Raw genomic sequence first — 14269 nt, 5'->3', positions numbered from 1 at the left:
AATATTTCCTTTTGCAGACTTTCTAGCAGCTTCACTCTTCTCCTATTCGTCAAACGATGATTACAAAATGGTCAATATAGGTGTGGTAGAAAGTATCTATACTACACAATCAAGTCGTAAATTACCTCCCACTCTTCTTTTAGCCGACTTGTTACAAATTCAGTCCAGTCATTTAACTTGATGAAATCGTATTGTTTTGGTGGTGTCTTACGTATCTCCATATCATCAGTCCATATCCATTCTCTTGAGAGCGAAGACTTAAAGTTTCTCCAAGCAATATTAGCTTTGGTCATCATAAATTTCCTCCTACTTTCGTCAACCTTGTATATCAACTACAAGCACAAAGGTCAGGAGAATATTAACAAACTTAGTTATTAGGCATGTGCACAAATGTAACAATAATATAAATTTTGAGTACAATTGAGAATAGTACCTTGAGTTCTTCGAATAATGAATCTAGCAAACGTTGGGGAACATGTTTCCAATCAGGAATAGTAATGGGAACATTCTTACGGATGGTTGTTCCCCAATAACTCATCATCGTCACACTTTCTTTCCCTATAGGCAATCCATTGCAATTCCATGAAGGTTGAAAAACTTTTCCCTTATGTCTTGCTCGAACAATCTTACTCATTTTAGTTGCTCCACGACCTTTTTCAGCTTTTCCTTTTCTTGGGCAAGGAACCCACTCACCTTTGTTTTTTTCATTCGAGTCCATTTATCTGAATTACAAGCAGCAGCAGACTATATTTAGTGAATATAGAAGCACAAAATGTACTGAATACAGAAGCAAAGCAATAGCACAAACTGTACTGTACTGCTGTACACAGAAGCACTACTACTGTACTGAATACAGCAGCAGAAGCACAACCAGAAGCAAAAGCAGAAGCAAAGGCAGAACTAGAAGAAGAACAGAAGAAAAAACAGAGCAGAACCAAAAGCAAAAGCAAAACCAGAAGCAAAAACAAAAGGCAGAACCAAAAGCAGAACCAGAACCAAAAAGCAGAACCACAAGCAGAAGCAAAATCAAAAGGCAGAACGAGAAGCAAAAATAGCAAAACCAAAAGCAGAACCAGAAGAAAAATTAACAGAAGCAAAAGCAAAAAACAGAAGCAAATATAGTACCATGTCAAGTTTTTTTTCTTTTTTTCTTGGATTTGGTAGCTCCTTCCTCCGCATGTACCCATATCCCCTCCTCATGATCATCTCTTTTATAAAAATCTTCTTCAACAACTTGATCATCGAGTGGTTGTGATGGCAGTACAAACGAAGGATCTTCCCTTTCATCTAATTCATGGTCCACATCATCGATAGGATATCTTTTGTTCGACGACAAAACAAAAGACCATCTTTTATTAGCTGGGTCAGTAACATAGAAAACTTGTGTTGCTTGACTGGCCAATATGAATGGATCATCCTTACTACCCACTCTATTGAGATCAACAAATGTGAAACCGGCTTTATGGTCAAAACGAACTCCATTATTGTTATCAGCCCACTTACAACCAAATATAGGAATTCTAAACAGCCCATAGTCCAATTCCCAAATGTTTTTAATTACTCCATAGTAAGACATATTTGCATAAATGGGGTTCTTGTCTTTTGCGCTTGAGATATGCATAGCTTGTGCTACAATTGACACCCCACTATTTTGTGTTGTAGTTTCATTGTCCCTACCCTTTGTACAGAATGTAAACCCATTTATTTGGTAACTAGAATATGAGAAGACATCTTTACTAGGACCTCGGGACAACCATTTAAGTCTATCAGAAACATCAAAAGGTGATTGAGCTATTTCATCTCCAACTCGAGCCTTTAACCACTCAATAAAGCATGAATTGTGTTTGTCAGTAATCCACTTCTCACTCTTTATTGGATAAAGGGTCCTTAAGTAATCCATATGTTCTTCCACATATGGATCAACCTCCGAACTATTATGCAAGACATACAAGTGCGCGCGATGCCACATTTCAGGGTTTATAGTCAACACCTTATTTCCCATGATCCCTTTCCCTTGCCCATTCAAACTTCCATCATGCCTAGGCTTTGGAATTCCAACCGCATCAATAAAAGAGAGGTAATCACTACAAAGATCAATGGCCTCCTCTACTAGGTAGCGCTCAACCATACAACCTTCCGGATGGCTTCCACTCTTTACGTAATCCTTCAAAATCTTCATGTATCTCTCAATAGGATACATGTATCTTAGATATGCAGGCCCACACAACTGAATTTCTCTAACCAAGTGTATTGTTAAATGGACCATTATATCAAAGAAAGAAGGTGGAAAATACATCTCCAACTGACATAAAGTAACAATAACTTCCTTTTGCAAGTTAGGTAGCTTTAAAGGGTCGATTTCTTTTCTACATATCTCACCAAAGAAAATGCAAAGTCTTGTAATGGCATTTCGAACATCTTCAGGCAAAATAGAGCGAATAGCAATAGGAAGAAAATGCTCCATGAGTACATGGTAATCATGAGATTTCAAACCTAAAAGTTTATTATCTTTCAAAGACACAAGATTTTTAATATTGGAAGAATATCCATCAGGAACCTTCACACCATGTAAACACTCACAAAATATTTTTTTCTCTTTTTTACTTAGAGTATAGCATGCTGGAGGAAGATATGTACGATCACCATGCATAACAAGATGTAACTCAGGTCTAATTCCCATGTCGACTAAATCTTTTCTAGCATGAAGCGAGTCTTTGCTCTTGCCTGGTGTATTGAGTAGTGTGCTAACAAGACTTTCACAAACATTTTTCTCAATGTGCATGACATCAAGAAAATGTCTAACATGTAAGTCCTTCCAATAAGGAAGATAAAAAAAAAAAATCGACCTCTTCTTATAGCCACGAGTTGGAACCTGGGAGGAGTGCAACTTTCCATGATTTACATCTAAGCCCTCCACTTTTTGTAATATCTGAAGACCTGTTGGAGGAACCGGAGCTCTACCCTCTTCAGCATTACCATCAAAAGCTTTCCTCCACCTTCGATAACGATGTTGCACCGGCAAAAACTTACGATTTCCCAAGTAGACAACTTTCCCAGAATTTTTCCTTTCCTTTTTTCCTGAGTTTTTCAACTTAGTTGAAGTTGTGTTCTCTTGACATATAGGGCATGCTTTATAACCTTTCACAGTATAACCTGACAAGTTACCATAAGCGGGAAAATCATTTATTGTGCCGAAAAGCATGGCTCTCAAATTAAAAGTTTCATTATGATGCGCATCAAACACTTCAATGCCAGAATCCCACATCAATTTTAAATCTTCAATCAAAGGAGCCAAATAAATGTCTATATCATGGCCAGGTTGTCTTGGTCCTGATATTAACATTGAAAGCATCATATACTTCCGTTTCATAATTAAAGAAGGAGAAAGGTTATAAATCATTAAGATTACCGGCCATGTACTATGAGTGCTACTTTGATTACCATGAGGGTTCACACCATCACTTGCAAGGGCAAGTCTTAGATTTCTAGGCTCCTTACCAAAATCATGGAAATCCTTGTCAATTTTGATCCATTGTGGGGAATCGGCCGGATGTCTTAACATACCATCATTCTTCCGTTCATCCGCATGCCATGTCAGACTCTTTGCAGTTTCTGGAATGCTAAAAAGTCGTCTAAACCTTGGCAAAATTGGAAAATACCACATTACTTTGGCCGGAATCTTCTTTTTCTTATATCTTGGAGCTTTACATTTGGGACAATACTCCAACAACGAATACTCTTTGCGATACAAGATGCAGTCGTTTGGACATGCATGGATTCTTTCATAAGTCAAGCCAATAGAGCTTAGCATCTTTTTAGCATCATAGGTGCGAGTTGGAAGTAGGTTTCCATGTGGGAGCATGTCATGTATTGCATCTAAGAAACCAGCAAAGCCTTTATCTGTTACTCCATTACTTGCTTTGACATTAAACAATTTGATAATAGCAGATAATCTACTATATTTAGTGCATCCCGAATACAAAGGTTTCTTTGCATCACTACACAAGTTATCAAACATCTCCGGACAATCTGCAAAGTTTTCCTCTAAAGCTTTTGCCATTTCTTCAAACTCATTATCTTCACCGGAAGATTCTCCATCCATCTCTACTTCCATCCCAGTTTCAAAATCCATCATACCGTGCACATTAGGAACCTCCCCTAATATCTCACCATGATGTAACCAACACTTTTAAAATTGATTAATGCCTTTAGCCATCAAGTGAACTTTTACGTCCTCAATATTAAGTCGAACCATATTATTACAATCAACACATGGACATAAAATATGTGTTGCGTCCTTAGCATGTTTTCTTGCAAATTCAATGAACTCTTCTACTCCATGCCCATACTCATCACTATTACGCCGAGCATGCATCCAATTTCGATCCATGACAACTATGATGTAGCAATAACAATACACACGTAGCCTTTATTAATCCTGTCTATGTTTGTGAAAAAATGTGTCTACATATCAAAACCAACAAAAAAAAAATACAGTTTACAACCAGAAAATGTGCTAATTAAATTACAAATCAAACGGTTGTATCATTTTGTCTTACATTTAATCATTAAATATTTAAGCTCATTTTCTTTCATTTTGTATCTTACACCATTTTCCAATTTCAACCGTAATAACCAACAAAAATGGCAAAATTACCTTACTGTGTGTTACAGGTTACAGCCCATACACAAAATATACAAAGAAATCTGACTTGTAAAATAACCTTTATCTTGTTTAGGCAAAACTCAAAAGAAGAGCGCACACACAACATATCCAAACTTACCCTTTTGCATATGTGCCAAATCAATCAAAAGAAAAATAAAAAGATGAAATAATCCTGAAAAGTTGCTCATGAAAAAATCACCACCTTCAAATGTCTAATGTACATTGCACTGTATGTAGTACAGTTGTATCGCAACAATTTTACTAGTCCAAAATTCAATTTCAAAAACTTCATTCTATTTTCTTTTTCTTCCTTCTTTAATTTCAAAGACATTTAATCTCATTTTCTTTCATTTTGTATCTTTCTTTATTTTCCAATTTCAATCACAAAGTCAAGTCCTCAACAACAAATCAACAATCACAAAATCACAAATCACAAATTTCCAATTACAATCACAAATTCACAATTACAATTACAAAATACAACTTTACAAACTAAAATACAATCAAATATTCAACAAATACAAAAGAAAACTAACCTCTGATTAAACTGAACTAAGTCAGCTGTCGTCGGTGACTCGGTGCTGTTCGCCGCGGCCAAGGGTCGCCTTACTCGCCTCGTCCATTCGTCCTCGCAGACCAGAGCAGAGTCCACAGACTCGCCTCGTCCAGTCTTACTTGCCAAAGGTGCTCCTGTCTTTGTTGGGCTGTTTAGAATCTACAACAAAAATCATGAAACACTTGGGTTTTAGGAAAAATCATGAATCGGAAGATTTGGGTTTGAGGCTATTAGAACTACAATTTCAGAATATATTCAACAATCTAATTCAAAAATAAATAAAAAAAACAGATATTCGAAACACATTCAACCAAAAAAATAGAAATTCAACAAAGTAAAAATACATATCAAATTACATTCAACAAAAAAAAGTACATCCAACAATAAATTCAACAAATTAACCAAATTAACCAAACCCTCGCAAACGAAAACAGAAACGTCAACCACATCAAAACTCCTCTTCAAACCTTACCTCACTCGAATTCCTCTTACCCTAATCCGAAATCATCCACCAAAAAATGATAAGAAGTGAAATTAAAAAAAAAATTACAGAAAATCGATAATAAGAAGTAAGAATTTCGAACCTGCAGATTGGAGTCTTAGAGTTGCGAAGATGGCGACGAAGATGGCGAATAAAGGGAGTAATGGAGGAGAGGAGAGAGAAACAGAGAAAGGGAGGTCGCCGGACCGGTAGTGACGTCGCCGGAGGTAGTGAGGTTGTCGGATGAGGGATTCTGGTTTGAGAGGGTTTTCAATTTGAGTTTTTTGCGAGGGTTTGAGAGGGTTGGTAGTTTTGAGTTTTTTGCAAGGGTTTGAGTTTTTGCGAGGGTTTTGTTTTTTTACGGGTTATAGGCTTTAATTTCAGGCGCCTTTTTTCTTTACTTTTGATAGCGGTTCTATTATAACCGCTATAAAAACTTACTTAAAACCCAAAACCGCCATTAGAAGTTAATGGAGGTACTTTTTTGAGCGTTTTTAGTTGAACCGCTATTAATCATGTGCTGTTATATAATGTTTTTGGCGTAGTGCCTCTACGCATTGCAGGTGCTTGATAAGTGAGTATTGCTCGGGGTGGTTTGTTATTCATGGCTAACAACCACTGCTCAAACACCCATATATAAGCCTTTGTGGTTTCAAGAGAGACAAGAGCACGTCCAAGCAGGATAGATTAGCCATGATGGTTGACCCCCACAAAATTAGCAAATGACAACTCGTACTTGTTTGTCAAATACGTTGCATCAAAACACACCGCATCACCAAATTCCTCATAAGAAACACGGCTACGAGCATCAAACCACATAACGCTTTCAATCGACCCTCTTCATCTAACCGAATAGCATGATAAAAATTTCGGTTGTCCCGTTGCATGTATTCAATATACCTTATCATGGATGCAACATCTCCACCCTGCATTTTAAGCCTTTTCATCAAACCGAATAGCATGATAAAAATTTTAGTTGTCCCGTTACATGTATTCAAAATACCTCATCATGGCTGCAGCATCTCCACCTTGCATTTTAAACCTCCTCTCCTTGTACACCTCATGCTAGTGGTCCGTAACATTTTGCATGTTTTCAACACCGCCTTTATCCACTACTAAGCAACCATGGATCTTTTTAACAAGAGCCCCTACTTCATAAAAATTGAGGCATCTCCTCCTCAATGTAGCAGTGTACTTCTTCATACGGTATTCTTTGGCTAATTTAGACAAATCAGGGTTCACCTTATGCACATGATTCAACTCAACCTTTCTGACCTCCCAAGAACCTTCTGCAGTAACACCAGCATATAACATTGCAAGGCAAAAGCATTTCTTGGATTTCCTTTTTCCACGGGCAAGCTTATCCTCACCAATTACACCATTCACAACACCTCCAGTACCACCCTCACCCATAGACTTTGCCCGTTTGTTTGCTTCCCTTCTGGCCCTGAGGTTAGGTGGACCCCAACACTCACACCTCTAAGTACAACAAAGATTTACATTGTTGTCTTTCTTAAACGAAGACCACTGGCACCTAGTCACCCCAAAACCTACTTGTTCAACATACTCTTTATAATACCTTTCAACATCTTCCTAGTTTTTGAAAATCATACCTACCTTTGGAGGCTCTAACACAAGGACACCCCTATTACTTGAATATATGGTGTCAACTGTTTGAACAATACCAATGGGTGGTGACATGACAGCAGTGCTTGTTTCTACAGAATCTGGAACCAGTGAAGTTCTCTAAGGAGTAATGCATCTATTTTCAAGAATCAGAACCAATGGGGATGTACTAAGACTGCTACAAAAGTCATTTTTCATAAAGGCCATAGAATCACTCAATTTACCATCAATTGCATCCATTTTACCCTACATTCACAAAATTAAACTCAAGCACACTAAAATGGAGTGCAAAATCAAACAAAAATAAATGTAAACTCAACTAATTGAAACACCAAATCATTATGCAATTGCAATGGAGTGCATGATCAAACAAAAATTCAATGCAAGCTAAGCTAATTAAAACACTAGAACAAAACAAAACCAAAACAAATGAATCCAATTCAGACTAAAATTTAAAGCAAACTAAAGCAAACTCTAACAAAAATCAAACCAAACCAAACTCCAACAGAAATCACCATCAATTCAGCGATGAATTCACCAAAGAACCCCAAAATCAGAAATTTTAAACTTCAATCCAACAATTACAACCAAATATGTCCGAAAAAATTAGAAATAAATAGAGTTAAAATTTTGCGGCTACTAGAGAACATTAAGCACTTACGCACCTTAAACTAAGCCGTTAATAGCCAACGACCAGAAGACATTCGCCTATCATTAAGCTAAGCTAATTGAAACACCTAAATTAAACTACCGCCGTCGTCGACCTACTTTGTTATGACTCTTATCTCTCTCTTTGTTTTTGCTCTCTTCGTCACTTCAGGATCTACTCTTATTTCTTACCCTTCAAACCTTAAAAAGAACGGCGTGAAAAAAAATTATTGTACATTCCCACTTGCCAACTCACCTGGGGAAATTAAAAAAGCATATTTAATTGCAAAGCAATGCACTTATTTACGCTTAATGCCATTTGAGTTGCATTTGAAGTTACTCATGATGAGTAACCTGGGCCACCTCATTGCAATAAGGAAACTTAGTAAGGAAGGTCCTTTTAAGTACACCTTTTTGTAGCCTTGGAGTTCCTCTTTGGAGTGGTATCAGAGGTTTGGGTAATATTCAATTGCCTTGGCTTTGTATTGGTGATTTAAATTATGTCTTGTGTTCTCAAGATAGGCTTAATGGGAATCCAGTTACTGACTATGAGGTTAAGGATTTCCAAGAGTTTGTTCATGACTTGGATCTTGTTGAAATTAAAAGTAAGGGTTTCTTTTACTCTTGGAATAATAAAGGTCATGGGCTAGGTAGAATTGCTACCAAGATTGATAGGGGTATGGTAAATGAAGCTTGGATGATGGCTTATGGTCATACTGAGGCTATCTATCTTTCTCCTTCTTTGTCAGATCACTGTCCTATTTTGGTGGATTTGGTTCACTCTGCTGCTGACAAGGGCAAACCCTTTAGATTCTTGAATTGCCTTGCTTCTCATAAGGATTTCTAGGAAGTTGTGGCTTCTCATTGGAGTGTCAATGCTTCTGGTAACTCTATGTTGCAAGTCTAGAAGAAACTGAAATCTGTTAAGTGTGGCCTTAAAGAGTTAAATACTGCTCATTTCACTAAAATTACTGACAGACTGGAAGCTGCTAAGTCTCACCTTGCTGAGGTTCAAGCTCACTTGGCTGCAGACTTTACTAACGTTTCTTTTCAGAATCAGGAAGCTGCTAGAATTGAAAAAGTGAAATATTGGATGGATACTAATGAAATTATCTTAAAACAAAAGTCAAGAGTTGACTAGATCAAGCTTGGAGATTCTAACACTCATTACTTCTTTTCTATGTTTAAGCATAGACAGCGCAGGAATCGAATTGATTCTATCTATAATAGTAATGATGTTTTGCTGAAGGATCCAGATTTGATTCAAGCTGAAATTCTTAGTTTCTATCGGGATTTTTTAGGATCTGCTGTTGATACTCTGCCAGCTGTTGATGTTGCTATTGTTAGGGCAGGGAAGCAGCTCTCTGCTGATGATATTGATGTTCTGTCTGCTCCCATTGTTCATGCTGAGATTGACCAGGCTTTAGCTAATATTGGAGATGATAAAGCACCTGGAATTGATGGGTTTAATGTTGTTTTCTTTAAACAAGCTTGGAACCAGGTGAAATTTGATGTTTACAGGGTTGTTCTTGAATTCTTTAACACTGGTATTCTTGAGAAATCTTGGAGTCGTACAACTCTTACTCTGGTTCCAAAGGTTCAAAATCCTTCTTATGTTAAGGAATACAGGTTTATTGCTTGCTGCACTCTTGTTTATAAACTGATCTCTAAGGTTATAACTGCTAGATTAGCAAGGGTGTTGGGTTCTGTTGTTAATGATGCCCAGGCTGGGTTCATTCTTGGCAAACATATTGGGGACAACATTCTGCTTGCTACTGAGTTGATCAAAGGTTACACTCACAAATTTGTTACTCCTAGGTGTATGTTTAAAAGTGATCTCAGGCTTATGACTCAGTTGAATGGGGGTTTCTTAAGACTATGCTTGGTGAGTTGGGTTTTCCTCACAAGGTCATAACTTGGATTATGGGCTGTATAGCTTCTGTTTCTTATTCAGTCATGATCAATTGGTACCCTTCAGTTCCTTTTCAAGCAAAGAAAGGATTGAGACAAGGTGATCCTATGTCTCCTTTCCTATTTGCTTTGTGTATGGAATATTTGTCTAGATGTTTGCAAAATATGACTAAGAATCCAGACTTTAATTTTCATCCTAGGTGTGAGAGACTTGGGATTACTCATTTGATGTTTGCAGATGACCTTTTACTATTTGCTAGAGCTGACTTAGGGTCTGTGAAACTCTTATTTAAGGCTTTCCAGAAGTTTTCTAGTGCTTCTGGTTTAGCTGCAAATTTGGATAAAAGTGATGCTTATTTTGGGGGTATCTCTGATCAAGATAGATGTGAGCTTTAGGGTGTTTTGGGAATGGCTAATGGTACTCTTCTTTTTAGATACCTTGGTGTTCCTCTTTCTTCCAAGAAACTTACCATTGCTGAATGCAGGCCCTTGATTGAGAAGATTATAGGCAGGATTGATATTTGGGCTGCTAAGCATTTATCTTATGCTAGTAGATTACAGTTAATTAAAAGTGTTCTATTTGTGATTCAAGCTTATTGGGCCCAGATCTTTGTTCTTCCAAAGAAAATCATTAAAGAAATGGATTCTAGGTTCAGATGCTTCTTATGGACTAGGAAAGGCAACCCCACAAAGAAAGCACTTGTTGCTTGGAGCTTTATGTGCCTTCCCAAATCTTGTGGTGGTTGGAATTTAGTTTCCTTAGAAGATTGGAACAAAGCAACAATTACTAAGGTGTTGTGGGATCTTGCTAAGAAATCTGATACACTTTGGGTTAAATGGGTCCACATCTATTACTTTGCAGGCAAGACTTTTTGGACTGCTGCTATTCCTAACAAGGCTTCTTGGATTTTGAAAAAGATCCTTGATTGTAGAGAGATTGTGAATGATATTGGTGGGTGGGATAATGTTACTGTCAATGGCAAGATGCAAATCAAGAAACTTTACAGTATCATTAAGCCTCAGGGCCTTAAAGTTCCCTGGAAGAGAATTATTTGCAACAATCAAGCTTCCCCAAAGAGTATTTTCATCACTTGGCTTGCTATTCTGGGTAGACTAGTCACTAAAGACAGGCTTTTAATCTGGCAGATTCCCTGTGACCCTTGCTGTTTCTTTTGTGTTGGTGCAAATGAAAACGTGAATCACTTGTTCTTTGAGTGCAGTTATTCAAATGAGATCTGGGCTACAATGGTGCAACTCTTGGGTTTCTCCAAGCAGATTTCTAGCTTTGCTGATGAGCTGCACTGGATTGCAAAGTGATGTAGGAAAGTTGATGTTAGGAGCAGACTTATTGTGATGTGTTTCTCTGAGACTGTCTATAATATATGGTTGCAGAGGAATGCCCTGATGTTTACAGGAAGCTGTAAATCTGTTTCTGAGTTAATTAGGGAGATTGTTTTTCTTGTTGCTTGCAGATGTAATAGCTCTGACAGATGTATGCTGTATTTGGTTTAGTTTTGTTGTCCTGGTCTTTGTGCTTAGTACCCTTCCTAGAAGGTGCCTAAGTACCTGAGTCCAGTTGATGGTTTTGGTTCTTCCTAGAACCCTTCCTAGAAGGTGGCTAGGTTTGATCTGGAACCTATTTTGTTTTGTTTGTGGTTGGTTAGCCCTGTTTGGGTTCTGTGGTGTTTTGGGTTTGCAGCTTAGCTTTTCTGTAAGTTGTAATCTTCTCTTTGGTAATAAAATTTCTATTTACCAAAAAAAAAAGAAAAAAAGTACACCTTTTTGTGACAAAGGTGCTTTTATTAAAAAAAAAAAAAACAAAAAAAAAAAGGTGGTACAAAAGGTTCTTATATCATGTTTAGGTTGTGGGGAGGGTTTTTAGACCATTTTCCGGCGTTGACTTTTTTATTTCTCGGCCAAAAAAGTCACATCTAAGTTCCCTTTTTTCTCCCTCCTCTTTTCCCTCGTTTTCCCCATTTTCCCCCTAAACCCTAATTTTTGAAAACAATTAACACCAAAACTTCAATTGTAATCCCATAAACTAAAATTAAAGGCTATTCAAAGTAATTCAAGGCTAATAGTCCCCACAATGAGAGAAAACAGGGAAAAAGGGAACTTAATGAGTCACGTGCTTTACAGAAAATAAAAAAGTCAACGCCGAAAAATGGTCAAAGGACCTTCCTCACAACCCAAACATAATATAAAAACATTTTGTGCCATTTTTTTTATAAAAGGCCTTTGTCACAAAAAGGTCTACTTAAAAGGACCTTCCTCACAAATTTTCCTTGCAATAAACTTAGGGAAATTCTCTTTGGTAATATCGAAATTTTATTTTTCTCTATAGTAAATTGTAACAACATCTATTATCTTTGGTAACATTGTATTATTATTGGGATATATTTTATGAAATAATATAATTGTGAATATTGGGTAAATATTTCCTAGGATATTTTGTGACTTATCTTAGGATACTTGGCCTTGCCTTCCAAGTATACCTAGCTATATATATTGTATGCGGGCGTATTATTGTGAATGCAAATTACAAAGAACAAATTAAACACTGTTGTTTAACATGGTATCAAGAGCGTAGGTTTTGATCAAATTTTTTTTGTGAGCACTTGTACGAGATATTCATTATTCTTGTGCAATTCCTTGTGAGTGTGAGAGTTCACATCAAATTATTAATTTATTTTAGCCCTTCTATGTGCGTTATCAATTGAAGTTTTCTTTAGGTTCTTGTACGCAGGAACCAACTGAGGCAGTGGCTACCTTTTTTGGACGACTTTCCAAAATATGGGATGAATTAAATACATATGATTCGGTTCCTTCTTGCTCTAGTGGTATGTGTTCATGCAATATCGTTGCTCAAGTGGAGAAATTGAGTGAAGAAGACTATGTGCATCACTTCTTGATTGGCTTAGATGATAAGTATGCCTCGATTAGAGGTCAACTCTTGGCTCAAGATCCTTTGTCGGGGGTGGATAAGGCCTATCAACAAGTGATACAAGCTGAACGCTTGTGCGGTGATGAGATTTCCAAAAATCGTGATGATGCTGTTGTTTTCAAGTTACAATATGAAGCGACCGCGAGGCCTTGTTCTAATCACAAAGGTGACAAATTTTGCAATCATTGCAATAGGGGGTCATGTTGAGTTCGGATGTTTCCAATTACATGGCTTTGCCGATTGGTGGGGTGATAGACCCCATGGAGGACGAGGACCGGGTCGTGGAGGTGCTTCCAGCAGTGGCCGTGGAGGTGGCCGAGCAGGTGCTAGCAATCGTGGGAAAGGAGGGGCTGCTCTTACAGTTCGTGCTAACAAGACAGGAGGTCATGACACCTCACAGTCCACGAGCAGTGGCTCTAGCAATGCAGCGGATGGCAGTACGCTTGTGGGTGTGACTTCGGCCTAAATTCAGCAACTCTAAGTCCACTTGAATTCCATCAAGCCCAAGCTCCATGGTAAGAATAATTTGGGGTGGATTATAGATACCGGCGCGTCAAATCATGTTACTTGTGACTTATCACTTTTGACTAATGTGGTAAGTATGACTAGTTGTCTGGTGGGATTGACGGATGGGAAAAATGCCAATGCAACAAAAATTGACTCAGTGATTTTTCAAGGGGGTTTGAAGCTTGACAATGTTCTTTTTGTACCCTAATTAAATTGCAATTTCATTTATGTGACTCAATTAAGTGATGAATCTAATTGCATTATGCAATTCACTTAAAAACTTTGTGTTATTCAGAACCTAACGACGAGGAAGGTGATTGGAGCAGGTGAGCGATATGCTGGACTTTATTATTCCATGGTATTCCTATGGTGAAGACTTTGGTTGTGGACGCGAAATCTTCGGTTCAACTTTGGCATTAACGAATAAGACATCCTTCGGCAAAAGTTATGCAATTTCTTCCGGTTGGTAGTTTTTCTAGTAATAATTTTAAAAATAAAGCATGTGATGTATGCCCTCGGGAAAAACAACATAGAAGTAGCTTTCCTAAAAGCTATAGTAAAGCTAGTCGTAGTTTTGAACTTGTTCATGTGGATTTATGGGGACCTTACAAGACTCCATCATCTTGTGGTGCTCGGTATTTCCTTACTATAGTGAATGATTTTTCAAAGGGTGTTTGGACCTATTTGGTTAGTAATAAAACATAAGTTGAATATATCACTAGTAGAAAAATACAAAAAGGCACCGAGCCATGGCCACCGGTTTTTAAAAACCGGTGGGAAAAAAAATGTGCAGGACTAGGCTTTTTATAATTGCCACCGGTTCAAACCGAACCGGTGGCATATGTTTTTAAGGCCACCAGTTCAAAACCCGTGGCAATAATAAAAAACAAATTCACCCCTCTATTTTCTTTCTCTTTCCACGTTCTCAGC

The 14269-nt window shown here is 37.6% G+C and overlaps 1 protein-coding gene across 1 annotated transcript; it reads right to left on the bottom strand.

Annotated features, from left to right (window-relative positions):
• Nucleotides 1-630: 630 nt before the first annotated feature.
• LOC145640162 (uncharacterized) lies at nucleotides 631-4132 on the bottom strand. The gene is made up of 3 exons (XM_081691467.1): nucleotides 1269-4132; nucleotides 786-900; nucleotides 631-744 (listed from the first exon to the last, which is right to left on the bottom strand). The coding sequence occupies exons 1-3, from the start codon at nucleotides 4130-4132 to the stop codon at nucleotides 631-633; spliced, it is 3093 nt and encodes a 1030-aa protein (XP_081547593.1).
• Between the last annotated feature and the right edge of the window lie 10137 nt (nucleotides 4133-14269).

The sequence above is a fragment of the Chenopodium album genome, chromosome 7 (genome assembly GCF_948465745.1).
Source record: "Chenopodium album chromosome 7, dcCheAlbu1.1, whole genome shotgun sequence".
NCBI lineage: Eukaryota > Viridiplantae > Streptophyta > Magnoliopsida > Caryophyllales > Amaranthaceae > Chenopodium > Chenopodium album.
The sequence above is the reverse complement of the archived record's forward strand: the minus strand, read 5'-3'. Positions and strand labels throughout refer to the sequence as shown.

Coding starts and splice junctions, on each gene's coding strand:
- LOC145640162 (XM_081691467.1), bottom strand. CDS start 4,132: ATGGATTTTGAAACTGGGATGGAAGTAGAGATGGATGGAGAATCTTCC. Junction 901..1,268: donor GATGAAAGGGAAGATCCTTC/GTTTGTACTGCC, acceptor TTCTTCTTCTAG/TTCTGCCTTTGCTTCTGCTT. Junction 745..785: donor TGTGCTATTGCTTTGCTTCT/GTATTCAGTACA, acceptor CACTAAATATAG/TCTGCTGCTGCTTGTAATTC.